This window comes from Pelobates fuscus, chromosome 5, assembly GCF_036172605.1.
Source record: "Pelobates fuscus isolate aPelFus1 chromosome 5, aPelFus1.pri, whole genome shotgun sequence".
Classification (NCBI taxonomy): domain Eukaryota; kingdom Metazoa; phylum Chordata; class Amphibia; order Anura; family Pelobatidae; genus Pelobates; species Pelobates fuscus.
The window spans coordinates 233,406,960-233,427,954 of record NC_086321.1 but is presented as its reverse complement, the minus strand read 5'-3'; the positions used below and the strand labels follow the sequence as shown (position 1 = coordinate 233,427,954).

General features: G+C 35.8%; 1 protein-coding gene across 15 annotated transcripts in view; it reads left to right on the top strand.

Moving 5' to 3' along the window:
- Nucleotides 1-20,995, top strand: part of PTPRD (protein tyrosine phosphatase receptor type D) — a 1,559,142-nt gene that overhangs the window by 1,332,291 nt on the left and 205,856 nt on the right. For all 15 annotated transcript variants that reach the window (XM_063455118.1, XM_063455128.1, XM_063455127.1 and 12 more), the window contains 2 exons: nt 9,223-9,368; nt 14,000-14,141. In XM_063455118.1, the coding sequence (XP_063311188.1) occupies nt 9,223-9,368; nt 14,000-14,141 (288 nt within the window). The remainder of the gene's footprint in view (nt 1-9,222; nt 9,369-13,999; nt 14,142-20,995) is intronic.

Sequence of the window (20,995 nt, the reverse complement as noted above, 5' to 3'; positions counted from 1 at the left end):
TTCAAGAGCACTCTAAGCATTGTTTGATCTTTTTGGGGCCAGCTAAATAAACTGTTTGTTTACGCACCACCTTTTTGTCCTGCCTTCATTAGTTATCCCTATAGTTATCCCTTTGTCCTCAATGTAGTTGAATTTTATTTGTTTCAAAGCAAAGAGGAGCAATACAGCATTGTTTTTACACATTTGGTGGCTTTTTATGTTTTTCATTATCTGCATTCTATAAAAAAAAAAAAAAAAACATTCTTGCAACCGTATATTGCCAAACAAATAGTCTTGTAAATTTGACATGCCTATTTTATTCCTTCTGAAGTACTATATGACTGCCATTTATGTTTCGGTTATCACTCTTATTTTGTGCATGATGATAATGATGATAGGAGACCCTTAAATCCAAAGAACATTTTTCACTGCCAGCTTTATTGTCACATAATCCCACAGTATTCATTTTGTTAAACTCAGACTAAGTAGTAAACTAAGCATCACTCTGGAATATTCATGTGTGTGTGGATGAAATTGTCTGCTGATAACAGGAATTATAAATAGTAGCAAGAAAATAGCGTCCTTTTTGTCTGCCCTTTGCAGCCTAATTATTTCTAAACCTCTCACCTTGTTTCATTATTGGACTTCTTTGTATTTACTAGATCACCCTGTGTTTATGCCAAGCCGTTCTGAATTCCAAAACTGTCTCTCAGAGGACACAAAGATCTTTAACAGGGAGTCACATCCAGGGGATGTAAATAAAATGATTAACAATTTAGCTAAACCAGGGCATTCGCCAAGTGTGTGGGAAATGTAACATAACGCAAACTAGTGAAAAATAATCCTGTTTTTGAAATTGAATGGCATTGGTGGGATCATCCTAGCTAAAATTACTTCTTATCTATTTTTGCATCCCAAGTTCATTAAAGGGCCTCTCATTAACAAAGTACCATATTTACTCAAAATTTCATGTGTACCTGTTTTTGAAAATAAAGTTTCCAAAATTAGATTTGATCGCGCATTCGGGGCAAAATTTGAAATCTTCTGCCGAATTGCATTCTGGAAAATTAAAACTGGTGAATTCAAACCTACAAATTAAAACTCACGAATCAAACAGTAAATGTAATTCCTAAAAGAGGGCTTAAGAAAGAATAGACTTGACTATGTATCACTAAAATTGAAATACCATCAATGTTACTATGGTATATGGCAATAAATTTGTCATTGTTGCACAATGTTGTATAGTAGTATAAATGCACATTACATTTGCCAGCAAAAACGTTGTTCAGCTCCCAGGTTTCAAAAATTGAGGTGCGCGTTAGATTCAATGGCGCATTGGATTTGAGTAAATACGGTATTTGCATAATAGAGATATATTCATGTGTTAGATTAATAAATTGTAGCTCGGAAACCCTGTATCCTTTAATTTAGTTGACGTAAACGGATGTGTGAGGCCATGCACATAACTTCTCTTTTTGCCTTTCAACAAGTAAGGCATCCTGCAATGCGTGGCTCAAGTTGGTAGTCATTTTCATTCTGTGCCGTTAACAAATCTTCATGAAGTACAGACGGCATTAAGCTATGTCTGCCAACCAATTTATCTTCAAAAGCCATATTTTGGAAAATATATCCCTTAATAATTGTAATCGGTCTCAGTGTTCCAGTCAATGTTTCTTCTTACTTATTTTTGCCATTTGTTATTTAGTAGATCGCATGTGCAAAAAGCGTCAGAATCTGCCTTATAGTTTCAGAATTAGCTTTACATCTGACGTATTCCAAATAATTCATAGTCTTTCTGCACTCATTAAAGTTTAAAAAAGAACAGTGAAGGGCTTTGAGGCGGAATCTGCTCTCATGAAGTGAGTGGGTATGACACAGTTAGGTAATGTTCCTCACAGATGCAGACATACACGTCACAAACCTTTTAGCCTCAAGAGGCTTTATGCTTTTCATTTGCTACTAGATGAAGGCTTAGAAGTGGATTAACCAGCAAGTCACTATTTTCATTCAGGTAGATTTAGCCTATCTAGATTACAAACATGTGGAAAATGAGAGGCTTGGAATCACTGCGACAAAGCGCTTTTCTCTTAGGTGGCCATACGTCCATACAGTATGGCTTTTATTTAGAAACAGCAATTCTGTAAAGAATTGGAGCAATCACCATGGAAACCAATAGAATGTTATGTTGAATACCTTAGGTTTAGCATATCTTCCCAGAATTGTTCTTTATAACAGCACACAGGTTATTGAAGAAAATACTGCTTGCTACATCCCCAAAAGAACAGGAATGTGTAAATGTTGTATTTCGATTTTCCGGATTCTACCAATTGTGAATATGTGCAAACAGGCAGTAATAAGTCAACTTAATACAGTGATCTTGCTAGAGTTTCATTATGGAAAATGTGAATGTGAGACCAGATGTTATTGAGGTTAATGGAACACTACAGTGTTAGGAATATAAAGCTGTATTCCTATACACTATAATGTCCCTCTTCCCTTTCTGCCCCTGCACCCCTCACCCCCTGCCATAGCAATAAAGCGGTTTAAAAAACATTTTATCACTTACCTTATTCTGGTGCTGTGTCCATCTCCGACTCCTCTGACGTCATTGTGAAGGGAATCCTAATGCACAATTCTTCCCTATTGTGATTCTGAAGATGCTGGATGTCCTCATAAAGCGTGAGGACATCCAGCATTGTTTCTTGGAGTCAAAAGCTGTTATACCGCAGGAAGTGCCTCTAGTGGCTATCTGGTAGACAGGCACTAGAGGCAGTCTTAACCCTGCAGTGAAAACAAAACTGCAATGTTTCACATTGTAAGGTTAAGGGGACAGGAACACTGCACCCAGACCACTTCAATGAGATAAAATGGTCTGTTTGCCTATAGTGTCCCTTTAATTTCCGTTTGATGAAGAGCTGCAGGCTGGAGTTCTAAATAACTGAACCTCCAAACAAGGTTTCTCGCAAACATTTTAATAAGACTTTCCAACATATTAAAACCAGCATTAACATGCAGAAAAAATATAAAAAAAAAAAATTTAAATGAAAGATTTAATTGATCGTAATAATGGTAGTGTCCAAGACACACAAACAGTCTCTGCTAAGAACATCAAATGTCACATTTACAGCATTCAGCTCACTTTCCATTACATTTTATGATTACAAACGGTGTCTTTGACACTGGTCTTTTATAAGCATCCTTGTTAAGCCGCTTGAATAAGGTCTGTATGTAAGGTAAAATAAGCAGTTAAATTTTTCATAGCTAGAAGTGGACACAAGCTGGGAAAAAGCAAAATCCATCAACTTCAAATCAGTCTGTCTGTTATCTCCTGGAAGAATTACAAAAAACAAAAACAAAACAGCCCAATATTTAACAGATTAATAAATTAATTTTCTATATGTATAGTTTGATAGCAGACACTTTTCACAATATATTTGTATTCCCCAATGTTAATTGATATATGCTGTTAAGAATCAATCTCATATTATAATACTTTTGAAATATCCCCTTGCATTATGTGTTTGTCAGTATAAATTTAGAAGTGGAAAACCTACAAAAAAAAAAAAATCCTTGCATGACTTTTATCTTGATTATCAAGATAAAATATAACTCATATTTGGGAAGATAGTTTGCTTCCTAATGGCATAAGCTGGAGATTGGAAACCCATGAAAAAACAAGAACAAATGCCCACTGCTGTGCTGGTTACATTAGAATGCACGGCACGGTTATACGTCTCCTGTAATGAGTTTTGCATAATCTGCAACCAAATAAGCTTGTGTGTGGCTCTGTACATCAGCACTGAGCAATGCAGGGACTCTAAAGCCATTGTTTGTCTACTCAGCACAAACAAAATACAGAACCTGAAACTATCTCGGCTCTTTATCTAATGCATTCATAAGTAATTTCCCACAGTTTCTATTGTTTGATCTGTCTGCTGTCTGTCTCCAGTTGTCCACCCATCCATCTGACTGTCTATTCATTTATCTATCCATCCAAATATTTTTTAGTGATATCATGTTAATTAATTTATATTATTAAAATAAAATTTCTGTTTTAAAGTGTCTGAAACATTAAACAGCTCCCTGGGTACATGTTTTTAAAAAAAAAAAATTAAAACAAATGTACTAATAAAAATGATTGGATAAATAATTGCTAATAGAATAAGTAATTGCTAATATAACACAGTGCACTGAGGATTAAATTAATATACAATTAAAGATAGTCATAAACAAGTATACAAATACCCACATTTCCACTGATTAGTATAGCTCACATTGGAAGGTAAGGAAAGTAAATATGTTTGCATGCTAATACCATCAATGAATGATATACTTTATTTTATAGAAATTACATTCTTCATAGTCTATAGCTTATTCCTTACACTGACCTGCCATTCTAACAGTCTAATAACAAAAAAGTGCAAAAACAGAGTGGTAAACCGCGCCACAGAGGAGTAGAAAATAGTAAATTATAAAAATGATAAATACATACATATAAGGTATTCCAACAGTATGGTGGTGGATATAAACCTTGAGGGAATACAAATATAAAACAAATAATAGTGCAATATGTCAATGTTGACATATTGTTGACATATTGCACTATTATTTGTTTTATATTTGTATTCCCTCAAGGTTTATATCCACTACCATACTGTTGGAATACCTTATATGTATGTATTTATCATTTTTATAATTTACTATTTTTTACTCCTCTGTGGCGCGGTTTACCACTCTGTTTTTGCACTTTTTGGTTATTAGCAGGTATTGGGAAGTCCTGCTGGTTCACTGCTGCCGTATACTTTAACTATTTTAGTGAGCGCCTATTACCTGCTTTCTTTATTCTAACAGTCTACCAATCAGAACACTGGTGGGAAGTGAGGTAAAGGAGGTGGGACATTGATGTGAAAAGAGGTGAACGCACCCAGAAAGGGGGTGGGTCCTTCCACGTTACTGGCTGATGAGCCTGAAGTAAATACAACCCAGGATGCCTACCAGTCTTGCAAGTCCACGCCACTGAGATCAGACCCTGCAGGGAGCATTGGTCCAAGGCTCCCAGCAGGGACTTAGAGCCCTGAACATAATGCAAGTGAATCAAGTATGCACATGCACTATGAATGGTGGGGACAGTTCCCTGGTGCCTCAAAAATCAAAACTAAGGACAGTGTAACTGGACTAAATAATCTGGAATGTCATGGCCAAATCGGGACTGTTGGGACTCGGGAGGCATGTTTACAGTCTAGCCAAAGCTAATTGCACAACATAATGTACAGGCAAAATAACCAACATACATTAATAAAACAGGTAGAATCAGGACTGTATGTACCGCAGGGCTAACAAGGCATTTGCCTTGGGCCACACTTTCCAGTGGGTGGCTATTTGTTGGATTTTATGCATCTGTTAGCCATAGGTGACCTGCAATACCACATAGCCTAGATCACTGTGTGTTCTTACACATACATTCCACCCCTGGTTCTAAATTAGGTAAGATTCCTATAGCTGAAGCTGAAGGTTAACTCATTTCAAGCTGTAATGTCCTTTGGATCACTGGTAGGCATGGCAAATGCATTCCCTTGTCCCCTTTTCACCTCAGGGTAGACAAACATCGTAGCAATAGCTTGTTTATTTATTCATACAATGTTTTCTGGTTTTTTTTTTATCTCTTTTTCTAAATTGAATAATAATAATTTAATTAGTTTTCTAATAAACATTCTCATTAACGTATGATTGTCATAAGGCACGTGTAAAAGGCATCTTTAACAAACATTCTGCAGAGGTTAATTAATCCTCCTAGCAAGTCATTTCAGTTAATCAGCCAGCTGAATTAACATTTTTATTTTAGTAAATACATGAATTTCATGCCACATAGTACTTAAATATTTCTCATTGTTCTTTAGCCATTCTCTGAATTACATTTATTATACGTACTGAGATATGCAAGCTTTGTTACTCTACCAACAAGCAGCTAATTAATTGTCTCCTAGTAGGCTATTATAAATACTGCTTAGATTATAGAACTGAGCTATACAGCTAATGTGAAACATGCCTGTCAGAGACAAGCTGTAAAAATTCTCTGAAAAGGCATTGTTTACATTTAAAAACCCTGCAAGGGGAGGATATAGACATCAGAGCCACTACATTAAGCTGTAGTGGTGCTGGTGACTATAGTGTCCATTTAAGAATTTTTGTTGCTGAAAATTATGCTTTGTTAAAAAAAAAAAAAAAAAAAATAACAATAAATTGGCTCCTAACTTTTTTAGCTGGCTCCCAATTTCCAAGCAAATTTGTTAAGAGTTAATTGTTAACATAGTACTTTGTTTTTAATAGAAAACATACTAATTTAGTTTCATAATTTGAGGAATACAGAGGGAACATTGGACTGATAATACAAACTACCAATTAATACTAGTGTTTATGATGAAACTACAAATAACAGGATAATATATAAAAAGCAAAAAAAGCATTTATTACCAATACATAGTTAAATGGAGCAATATCATTTAATGTCCAGCTCACCTTCCCCCACCCCCCTAACCTCTCCCGCTGGGTATCATCACTGACAGAATTTTAGGAAATATAGTGAATTAATTCAATTTAAGTTTGTGATAACATAATCCTGTCACCTAGAAATCAGAATTTTACACATATGTAGGCAAACTATTCTCAAACCCTTCTCAAGCTTGCCATTCTTTTTGGTGAATATTATGTGATGACGGGGAGTGGGAAAGTGTTTGGGCAGATTTCTCGTCACCTACTCTTCCTGAATGTCATACATGTTTTGTTAGAATTATTTGTCTTGTTCAACCTATTGTACAGCGCTACAGAATATGTTGGCACTATATAAGTATTGCAACTAGAATTATAATTTGAAATGTCTTAAAAACTAGACTTTTGCAGAAACATGCTAAGATAATACATAAGATAAGTTTACATTTAACTGGCAGTTCTATTTTATTTGTGAACCTTACATTTATGGGTGGTGCACAGCCAACAGAATTTAACTCAGGCCTTATACTGTTCTGTGCACATGGGAACGCAGTCATTACATGTCAGGTTGCACAATCAGCATCTAATCGGGTTTCGTCATTGGTGCCATTCACTTCTTTGGAAGGTTCCCACGTTAATGTCAGGCCCTGCTTAATGAAGTGTGCCTTTGCGTTTTTGTTGGATTGCATGCTACAATGTGTCTGGGGAAGTTATAAATAGTTGCCAGTTCAGAGACAGGAATGCCCTTATGTTAATAGGTACAGTCGTGACAGCAGTAATTGTGTTAGCCACCAGAGAGTCTAGCAGCTGTGGCCCGGATGCAAGAAATGGTGTAAGTAAGATTAAGTGGGCAGACATTTTTGTCAATCTTTTGCTTGTTTACATTACATAATTATAAAGTTTTCTGAACTAAATTCAAGTTGTAATTAGAATTCCTTCCTTGCTTTAACCAACTCAGACCCTAAAGTTTAGCAAGGAATTTCAAACCACTGCAAGGTTTATTTTATTTTTTTTGTATAATAATTGACTGTTTGGAGAAAATTTGCTTAAAACTGTTTTGAACTGCTCTATTTTTGGGACTGAATTATTCATTCATGGCATTTCTATGACATTCATTGCCCCTGCAATAAAATTCACTTTGGACATATTTTACAGCTTTTAAAAGAGAACAGGGAGCTGTGTTGTCATTTATTAGCTACCTTTGTTGAGAAATGTATAATATGGATCTCAATGGGTCTTTTAAATGACCCACAAAGTACTGTATAAGCAGAATAAGCCAATTCTGCTTGAAGCGTACGACTTCAAAGTAGCAAAAATAGTACTTAAGGAAACATCTAAGTTAAAAATAAATATATTATTTTACAGTGAGATGTGTTCATTAGTAGATAGAGACTACTGCCCATCCTGTGTTTAAAAAAAAAAACCACATTTATTCTTCCCTTGCCAAGACACCCTCCTCACCAAATGTTCCCACTTTGAGAGATCATCACTTTGTCCAACCAACCACCCCAATGCTTCTTTAGGGGAAGTACTGAATCCATTGCTTAATGTAAGAAGCATTAGCCACGTTCAGTGTCATCATGTGTGCACAATCATGCCAAAATTCAAAATTTGTCTGGCAAAATATAAACACAGCTGAAATTACAATGTTTTACTTTGTCAGAGGAATGGGGAGCATTGATGCACAGAAATCAAATAAATTGACAGATACAGATCCTTCTGAAAAATATTGGTTTACTTTTGGCGGCTGAATCGCATTGAGATTGTAAAGTAACGGAATGTTGAAAAAGCTGCTAAGAGCAAGTAGGAAAAAAATGCTCAATTTGTAATGTGCAGCAAGCCACTCATTTCAGTTACATGTGCTAGTAATCAGCTCACTTAGATTCCTTAAAAGTACAGATGTCTGAATGTGCAAAGTACCAGTTCCGATAATAGGTTCATAGCAGCTCACTTTCCGTTTCTAAAAGAGGTAACAGGAGATAGCATGCAGAGCTGTCACACTGTACATCCTTTAGACTACAATGTTCTATCCCGGGGCAGATGTTGCATACGCTAAATTGTGTCTGATTTCTGAGAGATATTTGGTTACCTGATCATGTTAGTGAGGAAAAGTCCCTGCAACGTGGCGCACACATATTCATAGCTGGTTACATCTGTTAGTAATTTACAAAATATTTGCAGATTTACAGCCAATATCAAACATCCTATGTTACTAAAAATATGTACGGAACCAGTCCTTAATAAATCTTATCAACTAATTGGTAGAATGCACCAACTGCTATCCAGTATAAAGACATTAACCATATTATGATAGATTATGCTTATAGCTACATCCAAATATGGAAGTAATTAATGTCCCTAATGTGGAAGTAGCTATAATTAACAATCCAGTAGGCCGGGGCTAGCCTGTGGGTGCTTTAAAAACCCCACTGAATATCTGTTTTTACCTAGAACCAGGAGACTGGTCTTGTAGCCCACTTACCCCATAACCCCAAGATGGCTATGGTGCTAGTCACCCCTTTTAAACCTCAACGATATTAGGACTGAATAGAGGGATAGGTGGGTTTAAGTCCAAAATATGTGCCTTTAACACATGGGAGGTATGATGTTGCCTATTGCTTTAAAATTCATTGGTTTGTGATGCAGTTTATGTTTACCATTAAATTATGTCATTATTCTTAAAAGTTAAAAATTTTTGGACTTTGCTGATACTATTTTATTGACATATTCTGTTTTTGTTTGTGATCTTATTTGCAGCCCCACCAAGATTTACAAGAAGCCCCGTTGATCAAACAGGTGTTTCAGGCGGAGTAGCATCTTTTATCTGCCAAGCTACTGGAGATCCAAGACCCAAAATTGTTTGGAATAAAAAGGGGAAGAAAGTCAGCAATCAGAGATTTGAGGTATTAGGTCCATTGTTCTGTTCCTCCGACAAAGATTACACATGCATGGAGCTGTGTGTCTGCATTCTATTTATTTCGGCTTCATAATATGAGGCTCATTTGAATCATTATTTTAAAAAAAAAATAATAATTAACAAAAATTTGATTCTAAAACATAAACAAAAGCAAACTGAACACATTTTAACTGTACAAAATCTCACCAAGGGCAGAAAATGTTTAGGAAAATGTATTTCACAATGTGGAAATTCTGTGCTTTTAAAGACTGAGGAATCCAGATTGATAAAATATATATAATGTTACAATTCAACTTCATTCACTTTTACTAAACTCTTATAATTCATGCACAGAGAGTAAAACAGCCCCACAAAAATGCATCAACAGGAAACATTTTACTAATTATGCCAAAGATTGACACTAAACACTAGATTTTGTCAAAATGGCCAAACTTTGGTGACAATGGTCGAATTCATCCGGAATTGCAATTTTCATTTTAACACCAATTCCAGTTAACATTCAGTTAATCCAACCAAATCTGTGCCTTTTGGTTGGAAGAGTTTGGTGTTTGGTTTAAAATTCAGTGTTTTTTGCATCCGAACCCCATGCAAAATATAGGATTCTGAATATGTACTAAGCACTGATTTTAAAATATATTGGAACTTAATGCATTCTATTGCTCTTTGCAAACTGCATTTATAGCAAATGTCTTTCATTTCATGATAAATATGGGGAACCAATGTCCCCCTAATCCTACCCGTAGGCCTTTTAATATAATAATAAAAGGGGGTAGCTTATGTGCAAGGGGAATTAAAGACTAAAAGTGTTAAACAATGTAAGTGCCAACAAAAATTCAAACACCGTTTTCCACGTTTAAGTGTCAAATGAGCAATGCTTTATAATGTGGTAAATGTGAAAAGTGCCTGGTAGTCCTCTAAGTAGTTCAAAACAGCGTGAAAGAGGTCATTAGTTGTATGTGAGAAAAAAAGTTTTTTTTGCGATTTCCCAACATTTTCGCTTTTGGTACTTACTACGTTTACCACTTTTAGTCCTCAATTATTCTGATGAAAATAAATTTTAGACTTACCGTAAGATGTCTTCTTGCTTCTTTAATTGTCTTCAGCCCCACAAAAAGCCAAAACCCAGATGGTTGTTTTGCCCCATTTGATATGGGCTAATTCAAACTTACATTGTGAGTACTAACTTGCAGAAAACGGTCCTAAAAAAACCCAAAATAGGATGAAACTTGACTAATGTAATTCTTTCTCTCAAGAATTTTAGTATCAGTCTAGTGTGAAGAACACTAGACTGCATTGTTTGTCCAAGCCATAACCCTCACAAAACATTTGGAACCTAAAAAACTTGCTGCAGAGGAGCATAACATAGCTCTCAGATCCCCAATTATCAGAGGTGTAATCTGTCACTCATCCCCCATCCTGTGAGTGGGTATTGGGGGTTTTATAAAAATCAGGAAGAGATCCCAGGAACCCTTAGGGAAGTTAATATTAAGTTAACCCCTTAAGGACACATGACATGTGTGACATGTCATAATTCCCTTTTATTCCAGAAGTTTGGTCCTTAAGGGGTTAATGGGACAGTGCAGCACTTCCTCTCATATCCACCATTTATCAAGGTTTAGGAATGTGATGAGTAATTTAAATAGAATAAGGGACCATTAAAAATGTTATGTAAAATGTGTCTGTAGGGACCCCCAACTCTTTAATGTTAGTTTAACTGATAATGGCAAAGGCTGCTGGCAGCTGTAGCTTTAATGGGCATCCTGTGCTTTTCCATTGAGGAAATGCTGTTACTGATGGTATTATTGGCAAATTCAGAAAACATCCCTGTGACTTAGTGAAACTAATAATTTTTTATTTCATACAATCAGTATATAAAATGTGTTCTTGTCGGCTTTCCTATATCAAAACTATATGAATAGCACATGGAAATATTCACTTTTCAGAATATTTGCAAGTTAAAATCAACTGAAGAGGTTAAATCACCAAACAGTGATTAGTGGTAGGTTTAGGAAAATATCCAACTTTGACAATTTTATAATCTTGGCTATTGATGGCCTTATTTTGCATCTCATTTATCTTTCAACCACAATTCAATCAGCGTTATTCACTAAATTGTGAACCGCATGGTATTCACTGGGAAATTAAAAATTTAGACCTAAATAGCTGAGCTGTTGAAAAAAATGACTTTATGATTTTTTTACAATACGGCTATTCTGGCCTAACATTTAAAATTCCCTGCTGAAATCGTGGCAATTTAGAAATAATTAATGAAACACCCTCCTGGCTGTCAATCAAACAGCCATGGGGGTTTCTCCCTGCTTCCATTAGCTTCCTTGAGCTAACGGAAGTGACAGGCACTCTTTTCATAAGAACTGCTGCTTTTGCAGACTGTTTTAAGATATACCCCCAATAAATATATACATGGAAAGGCATGCATGTATTCATTGGGCGTGTATCTTCTAAACAGTGATTTTAATTATTATCATTATTTTTTTGTGGAGTATTCCTTCAATGACTCAAAAGTGCTATGTGGTTACTGAAAAAAAGAATGTGCTTCATTTAGGCCAATCTGCGATTAATATATTAAGGAATGTAATGAATTATAGTTAGGAATATAAGTGAATTGAATCATGCTCACAAACAGCTATATTGTCAACCTCAGTTTTCAATTTACCACAGATCACTGTATAGTGAATAAACCCAAAGCCTCATATTGACATGTCAGCTATCCACTCCCTGCATGTTGCTATTGTTTTTTGCTTACTGTGTTGCATAATCATTTACTTGGCATAGTACTTAATCACTGGATAGATCATCATTGACAAATTAATGAGTCTGTTGTATAAAAACTGTTAATATAGGCGTTACAAGGTGACAAAAGAGGAGGAGTCTTAACCCAAGACGCAAACCTTTATAATGCCGAATGGTCAAATGTAAATCCCAACGTATTTATTAATTGAACACATGCTGTATTAACCTCACACAATGTAGTATTAACCATGCACATGCAGTATGAGCGAACAACCGTTACCTCCAAATATCACTGTCACATATTATTTAATTAACATTGTTAGTTCTGTTAGTTCCAATATTCATGGGGACTCTGGGCTAACAGTGAATTGGTAACAAAATCACAACCAGGAATTCCAACACTTGGATTAGAGACCACCTGTGGCAAATTCAATTCATTGGGCATGAATTGGAAAGGCACACACCTTCCTATATTAGGTTCCACAGTTGTAAATGCATTTTAGAGCAAATACTAACGTTGCGGTCATAGGAACTGCCTGTAGAATTCAGAGACAGGACTGTGTCAAAGTATCAGGGGAATGCCCAGATAAGCAGAGCTCTCTGCATGGTCTATACATGAACATGCAGAGAGCACTGCTAAAGCACTCTCGGTATGGTCCTAGCACCCACTATACAGCACAAGCCCAGACACAAACCCAATTGAATTTCTGTGTAAAGACCCAAAAATGGCATTCCACCAAAGGTCCCCATCCTACCTGACAACGCTTGAGAGGATCTGCAAAGATGAATGTCAAAATCTATCAAAATCCAGGTGTGCAACATTTGTCGTATTATACCCCACAAGACTTGATGTTTTAAATGCTGCCAAAGATTCTTCAACTAAGAATGTGATATCTGTTTTTTTTTCAGTGAATTTAAACACCTGTAGTATACGGCTTTATATACATACACACACAAAATTAGCAGTTTTCATGATAACTTGAAACACAATCATTATGGTATAGGTCAAATATCATTTCAACAGCATGGCCTTAAAGGGATACTCAGCAAAAGAGGTCAGGTGAATTGTCTGGATGTATTTTCATAATTTATTGTCTGTGATTAAAAACAAAAAGAAAGCCACAAGTCACAGCTTTGGGAGCCAAAAGTATCCCTTTGCAATTTTTGCACTTCAGATCTGGAGCAAATGGTCCAAAAAATAGATACCTGCTGTTAAAATTCCTTGAGACTACTAGTAACAGTAAGGCTTCCTAAAAACTACTCAGGTGTGCATTATGCAACCTAGTAATGCAACATTCTCCTTGTTGCATTAATGCAGGGTCATATGCATTAATTGAATGCATCTGAGTAAACTGCATATTACACCATGCCACCATGAGGGGCATGGATCAAAATATTGTAGGAATCAAAGTGTTAACCCATTTGCCACCACTGTACAAAAAGTACAATGTCAATACATTCAATTTTTATAGAAATTTGAACACATGGAGAAATAGATTTAGTGAACCATGTTCTCCAGTCCTTAAATACTAACTAGAGGGTTCAGTAATATTCAATTAATATTATGTAAAACATATTTTACTTTAACGTATCAGAAAACCTCTTATTTTATGGTTTAATTTTTTTTTTCTAAAAGCCCATTGCCAGGCTTTAAAATTAGAATGACATATACTGTATACACACTAATCTAGGCAATGTATATGCAAAAATGTAATCTATTACACTACATGCATTTTCGATGACAATAGAGGTAAGTGTAAAAAGTACCTGCATTTTTTGAAGATTTACCGCTTAAAAAAAACTAGTTTTATCATAGGAATGATCAGTGACAACAACACCTGTGACAGCTTTGCTATCTTTCCACAGGTAATAGAATTTGATGATGGATCAGGTTCTGTACTTAGAATACAACCATTACGTACACCAAGAGATGAGGCTATATATGAATGTGTTGCCTCCAACAGTGTTGGAGAAGTTAGTGCGACCACCAAGCTCGTAGTTTTACGGGGTAAGTCAACATTTGAAAAACTATTTTTGATGCAATTAATATGTAAATAACAAGTGTATCTGCCACAATATAAAATATAAATAAAACTACCAATAAAAAACAATTAACAGTTTCCATGGAATAAAAAATAAGAAAATTATTGACATGTACATGTGTTACCATACTCATTGTCTCATTTTGTTCTGATTTAGTACACAGTTGACATATGCATAAAGTCACTATGATAGTAAAAAAAATATATCAAATCTAGCTGATCTAATAAGAGTATTAACTATTGTAGAAGATCCAAGTCATTTTTTGAGAATATGTTATGATCACATTTAACTAAATATATTTTTATATTTTTTTTTTTTATGGCAGGACAGGCTGCCACTGATGACCATGATTACATTTTCCACTTAGAAGACATAATAGTAGTTTTCATTTAAAAAGGGTTTGTGTTTTAAGTTGGGCATACACGTTTGGAGCACGTTACATATACATTTTTTTTTTTTATATAAGTTTGATCATTTTAAACTATCTAGATTTCAGCTTTGCCTATGCAGTCCAAAACATCTTTAAATGGGCATATTGTGATACAGCTTTTACATATTGCTTTGCAGAGGTTTATTATGTAAATGTGTATAATCTACCATCTACTATCATATTACCATCTCTCAGGTCATCTAACCATTCTTTAAAAAGGAATCAGATTGTTCCTGTAAGTGAGCGTAGACAAATAGCAGAGAAAGAGACACATTTGCATATTTTGTCTTCTGCAATAACACCGGATTAGTTTAGTTAGTTGTGCTCTAAAAGCGGTGTATCATTTTGAAGATCATACAATTTTAGCTATACCTTCTGCACAATGTTGCTAAATATATGAATTGGTTGTTATGTTGTTAGCCAGCCACTACTGGGTAAAAATGCATGTGTCTCTGTTTAGATTAATGGTTTGAGTGCAGCTGAGGCATAGATATTATGGTATATCGCGAATACTTTTAATGTATTACATCAAATTGAATAACTGAATAAGAGTTTATCACCAACACCTTTTACAGTAAGTAAAAAGTTTGGTTGAAAAGGCCTGATGATCAGGTCCAATAATTAAGGAAATGTCTAGATTATACATTTTTGATACATTTGAACTTGCTTTTCCAGCTAGGCTTATCTGTCCCCTTTTTCGCTCAGAACTTGTGCTGGGCAGCCACTAATCAATTGCAGCTCATAGAACGTAATGTGGATATAGAGGCCACAATATAAAAAAAACTTACTATAGAAGCAGAGTAACAGTTCAGTGAACATACCCCCAAACACCTGTGGAATATACAGAACCATACATGAAAATGTTGTGCTACAAAGGTTTCCAAGTCTAATCCTCATCTTATCTCACACAGGGTTCTGTTGGTAATGGCAATGTTAAACACTACATTAAAAGGGCATTAAAAGGGCTCTGAAATCTCTGAGCAAGGAGATAAAAATAACCCCCAACTGCAAGTCCTAAAGTAAAAAGTGATATTGATTCTGAAAGTGAGAGAGGCTTTGTGATTGACAGGGAAGCTATGACTAGGGCTTTAAAACTAAAGTCATTTCATTCCTAAACAGTAGAGAGTTAAACAGTGAGACTGCATGAGCATGACCTATAAACCAAAAGCACTCAGACTGACTCTGTAATATAACTGAAACTGTTAAAAAATACACAATCACATTTAAAAATTTATATTATCCATATGTATGGATAATATGCTGCACTCATACAGCTTTGCTCTTTCCTCTGCAAAAGTAAATCACATCAGTACCCTCATAACCACACTCTCCAGCAAACCCAAATGACTATTTCACAAATTTAACTCTCTTCTTCGCTCTATTGTTCCTCCTCCACCTACAACTTGACCGCCTCAGACTTTGCAACTCCACTGACAAAATTTCTACAATCAGGGAAGAGATCTCTCATCTTTATTCTTCCCCTTACAATACTTCCCCTAACCTCACTCCCTCTGCTGTTCTATGTTCATTCGCACCCGCTGGTTTCTGCTCTGCTCCAGTCCTCCCGCCCCCGCCCCACCACCTGCTTCCTAGATCCAATTTCCTTGCATCTCATCCGTACTCTGTCTTCTTCTCTTTCTCTACCCACTAAAATTCTAAATCTCTCTCTCTCCTCTGGCACATTTCCATTGCCCTTCAAACATGCAACTGTAACCCCAATTCTGAAGAAGCCCAACCTTGACCCTAATTCCCTGTCCAACTACAGTCCTATATCGCTACTGCTTTTTGCATCCAAGATCCTTGAAAGAGTTGTGTATGCGAGATTGACAGACCTCCTCGATTCCAACTCTCTGCTAGACCTGCTTCAGTCTTGATTCCGCGCTCATCACTCTGTTGAAAACAGCTGTGACCAAAGTATCCATTCATCTTCTCTTTGCAAAATCTCGTGGTCACTACTCTATCCTAATTCTCCTTGACCTTTCTTTTGACACTGTTGAGTATCAACAGCTTCTTCTCATCTTCCGCAATATTGGTCTACAAGATATTGCTCTCTCCTGGTGCTCCTCCTACCTCTACCAGCGCTCTTTCAGTGTTTCTTTCTCTAGTTCTGCTTCTTCTCCTCAACTCCTCTGTGTTGGTGTCCCCCAAGGTCCAGTCCTTGGTCCCCTACTGTTCTCTATCTATACTGCCTCCCTTGGTAAACACTTTAGCTTCTTTGGCTTCCAATATAATTTCCATGCGGATAACATGCAAATCTATCTGTCCTCTCTTGATCTCTCCTGTCCCTCTTGACTAGTGTCTCTGACTGCCTCTCTGCTATTTCTAACTGGATGGCTGCCAACTTCCTTGACCAACTTGAACAAAACTGAAATTCTGGTCTTTCCACCCTCAAGTGTTGCTAATCCTGTGTCTGTCTCCCTCCAAGTCAATGGTCCTACCATCAGCTCCACCACACAGGCTCACTGCTTAGGTGTTCTCTTTGACTCCAACCTCTCCTTCACGCCTCAAGTTCAGTTTATCGCCAAATCCTGCCACTTCCATCTCAAAAATATTGCACGCATCCGACCCTACTTAACGCCAGATGCGACTAAGGTGCTGGTCCATTCCACTGTCCTTTCTTGCCTTGACTACTGTAATCCACTTCTCAGTGGTCTTATGTGCTCCCAACTTGCGCCATTATAGTCCATAATGAATGCAGCGGCAAGGCTCATCTTCCTGTCCACCCGCACCTCCCACGCCTTACCCTTCTGTCAGTCCCTACATTGGCTTCCTGTAAGATATAGGGCTCAATTTAAAATTCTGGTTCTTGCTTTCAAATCTCTACATAATGTTGCTCCCACCTATCTATCCTCCCTAATACACAAATATGTCCCGTCTAGGCCCTTATGCTCTGCTGAAGACTCTATCTTCTGTCTGTACTGCCACCTCTGATGCTCGCCTTCAAGACTTCTCGAGGGCTGCACCGTTCCTGTGAAATTCACTTCCCTCCTCCGTTAGATGCTCACCCAGTCTCAACTCCTTCAAAAAATCATTAAATACACACTTCTTCATAAAAGCTTATCAATTAAACTGTTAATAGCTCCCGACTGATTCCTTATTTGCAACTGTCATTAGTCTAATACTATCTTTACCTTTTGTGTCACTTTACCCCACTCCCTCTAGCATGTAAGCTCATTGAGCAGGGCCCTCAACCCCTCTGTTCCTGTGTGTCCAACCTGTCTGGTTACAACTACATGTTTGTTCGTCCACCCACTGTAAAGCGCTGCAAAATTTGTTGGCGCAATATAAATAATAGCATAATAATAACAACTCCCATTTTACCTGTCTGAGCTGTTTTCCTTACTAAGGCTTAAGCTGCTCTGCCATGCTTTTCACTATAGTTTTATTTTTCATAAAGCATTCCCCTAATAAGTATTTGCCTCTATACCTCAGGATACTTTCCCACATATTTTAATAAGACTTGTGCATTTTTCTGGTTCTATATTATAGTTTTTTGTTCATGTTAAAACTTTAATACAAATAACGCAATAAAAAAGAAGATATTGTGACTTAGTATCTAAACCTTGACTATTGGATTTTACAGCAGTTTAATTATTATAGCAGGTCAAATTACAGATCCCATAAAAGACAAAGGTGGATAGTAAGGTTACATTGCTAAAATTGTAATTTTTTTTTACCAGTTAAACACCATCCAAATACCTTAAACATAAAAATAACATATATTTAAGTTATGATAACAGATAGATGAAAGTATATGGAATCTGGGAGGTAAGTTACTCTTGCATATACAATTCATATACTTAGTAAGAGTTCAATATATATTTAAATAATCAATAGGGTCAATAATTAAAGTTATTCATCTACTATCCACACACACATACACACATGTTTGCACACAAGAAAGAGAGAAAGGATTAAAGAGAATGGAGAAAAATAGAAATAATTGTTTGAAACGGCAGGGAATGCAGGTATTATAAAATTTGCATTCTTCTTCATAGTAAAATAATTGTATAAAAGTGACTTAAGCAAACGGTAGTTCTGCCAATCTGTAACCCTTTGACCAGAATTACCATGTTTATTACAGTCCAATTTTATTAATGCCTCTTTTTTTGAAGATGAACACAGTTATTCCTGCTGTGAAAATAGTACTTTGCCGTCTACGCTATAAAGTGATCTCTGCTGGTGAGCCAGGCTTCAGACAAAAAAAAGCTCAGCTGAGTGACAGAGACACAAAGGAAAGGTTTTTCTTGTTGTTTTTTTTTTTTTTTAAATGACTGCAACAATGGAGTAATTAATGAAATACAAGAAGAAGTAACTGGTTTGCAGTACGTATTTATAAAATAATCCCTGAACAACCACTTTACTTTTTATTTAGATCCTGAAATATAACAGACAATTCTTATTTTTTTCAAACTGTTCTAAAATGAAATACTAACGTATAGTGCAATAATCATTAGTTTGGGCCCTGCTGGTTTATTCCGTTCTTTTTTTATTTTAAAAAAACATTAATTTAAACATCCTATGCATATTATCACTAATATAGAAAGCTGGGGTTTATTCTTCTATCTAATAAATATTAGAACATAGGGCTGGCCAATATCATACTTCCATTATGCCCCAGCTTGTGGATTCCAGTACCATCACCCTAGATTTTTCTTTGGTGTTCTGAATCTGGGGGCCTGCTTGTAAAGCCTTTCAAGACCAATAAGCTCAAATTCCTTGATGCATAAATAACATATGCAAATGTAATCATTTCTGTAAAGAGCAGTTTACTTATATAATTATAGTCATGTTTGTTTTCATGTGAAAATTCTTGAACACCTCTCTGTGCATGGACCTCCCTGCTTCACAGACTAGAGGGCTCCACGCATTTATGTGAATGTCATTTTTAAATGCTGTCCATCTGGTTGACACTTATATCTTGAGGAGTCTTCATGCAGAGCTCCAACATTGCCCACAGTTGTGGAATAACCCATAATACATCAGATGCTGCAAAAGATTAAACTTTATGAGAACTCTGTATCTCCAAATGGTAATGGAAAATGACCACCAGATCTCCAAAGAAAAAGGTTATCTCAAACCTAGTATGTATTTGAAGATACAGAAGGGTTTGTGTATGTTTCTTTGAAAATAAAGAGGAGTTCCACTGTAACAATATATATATATATATATATATATATATATATATATATATATATATATATATATATATATATATTTTGTAGTGTGAAAATGTTTTTCCTGTTTTACTTGTTTTACAGTTTGAAAAATCAGGTGCCTCTCATCTTAGTCTATGGGGACTCAGTGAAAGTGCTTCCCTGGTCTCAGAAGTCTTCCTACCAGTGTGTTTTGTTTTTAACCAGTCATCTATCATGATGTAAATGTCAAACCTGACATTTTTATAAAGATTAAAATGTTTGTTTCCTATGTAATAATGCATACAGTGAAAATACTTTGAGGACACCCGATAAACATAAAACAAAGTAAAATCCAGAGATCTTGCTGTTACTAATTGGTTGGAGACCCAGTAGATTTACCAGAAGGCTTCATACAAGTGTATAATAAACTCTGATGTTTTCCGTCAGTTGCAGAGATATAAGCAGTTCTACTTTGTGCAGGAGGTATCAACATGGAGCATGTTTATCTTCTAAACTTTCTAGCTGCATGATTTATCAGGGAAGATAAGAGCACATAAAATAACATGGCCATTGAGTTAACAAGGAGGAAAAAATAAATGTTTCTCAATCTTCACCAAATGCATAGAGAATATAAATAAGTAAGATTTGCAGCTACAAACAGATTAGGCTCAGTTCTGTAATCAGCTCTAATCAGCTCAGATGCCAGTTAATTGTTTAAAAGGTCATACAGTTTCTTGTAGTTTGGGCATAATCACAGCGATTTAGCTGGTAGATAACTTTACACACATATAAAGTCTTTCCATCTGTAATCACATACACATCCAGTATAACAAAAGCAAACAGAGCTATTCACAAATACAAAACTGTGATGATGTGTTAATACAGTCTACAGACAATATATGCACATATATAACATTTGTTTGGAATAACATTGAACAAAAAATACTATTTTGAGATGCAATTGCAGACATAATTAGAATTCTTATCTCAAAAGGATAAAGAACTAGTAAAGCAAATTATAATTGGATTCTTATATGTATATACAATATATATATATATATATATATAAATATATATATATATATATATATATTTATATGTTGTGCTCCAAATTTCATATTCCCCTCTCCCTTTAATCTAACCCACCTTGTGTGGACTACCCACATAGTTTCAAGTGGCTCTTATGAGCTCTAGATTTAGGAGGGCCATTTTTTCTCCCAAATGTTACATATTTTATGTACGTGAAGAATT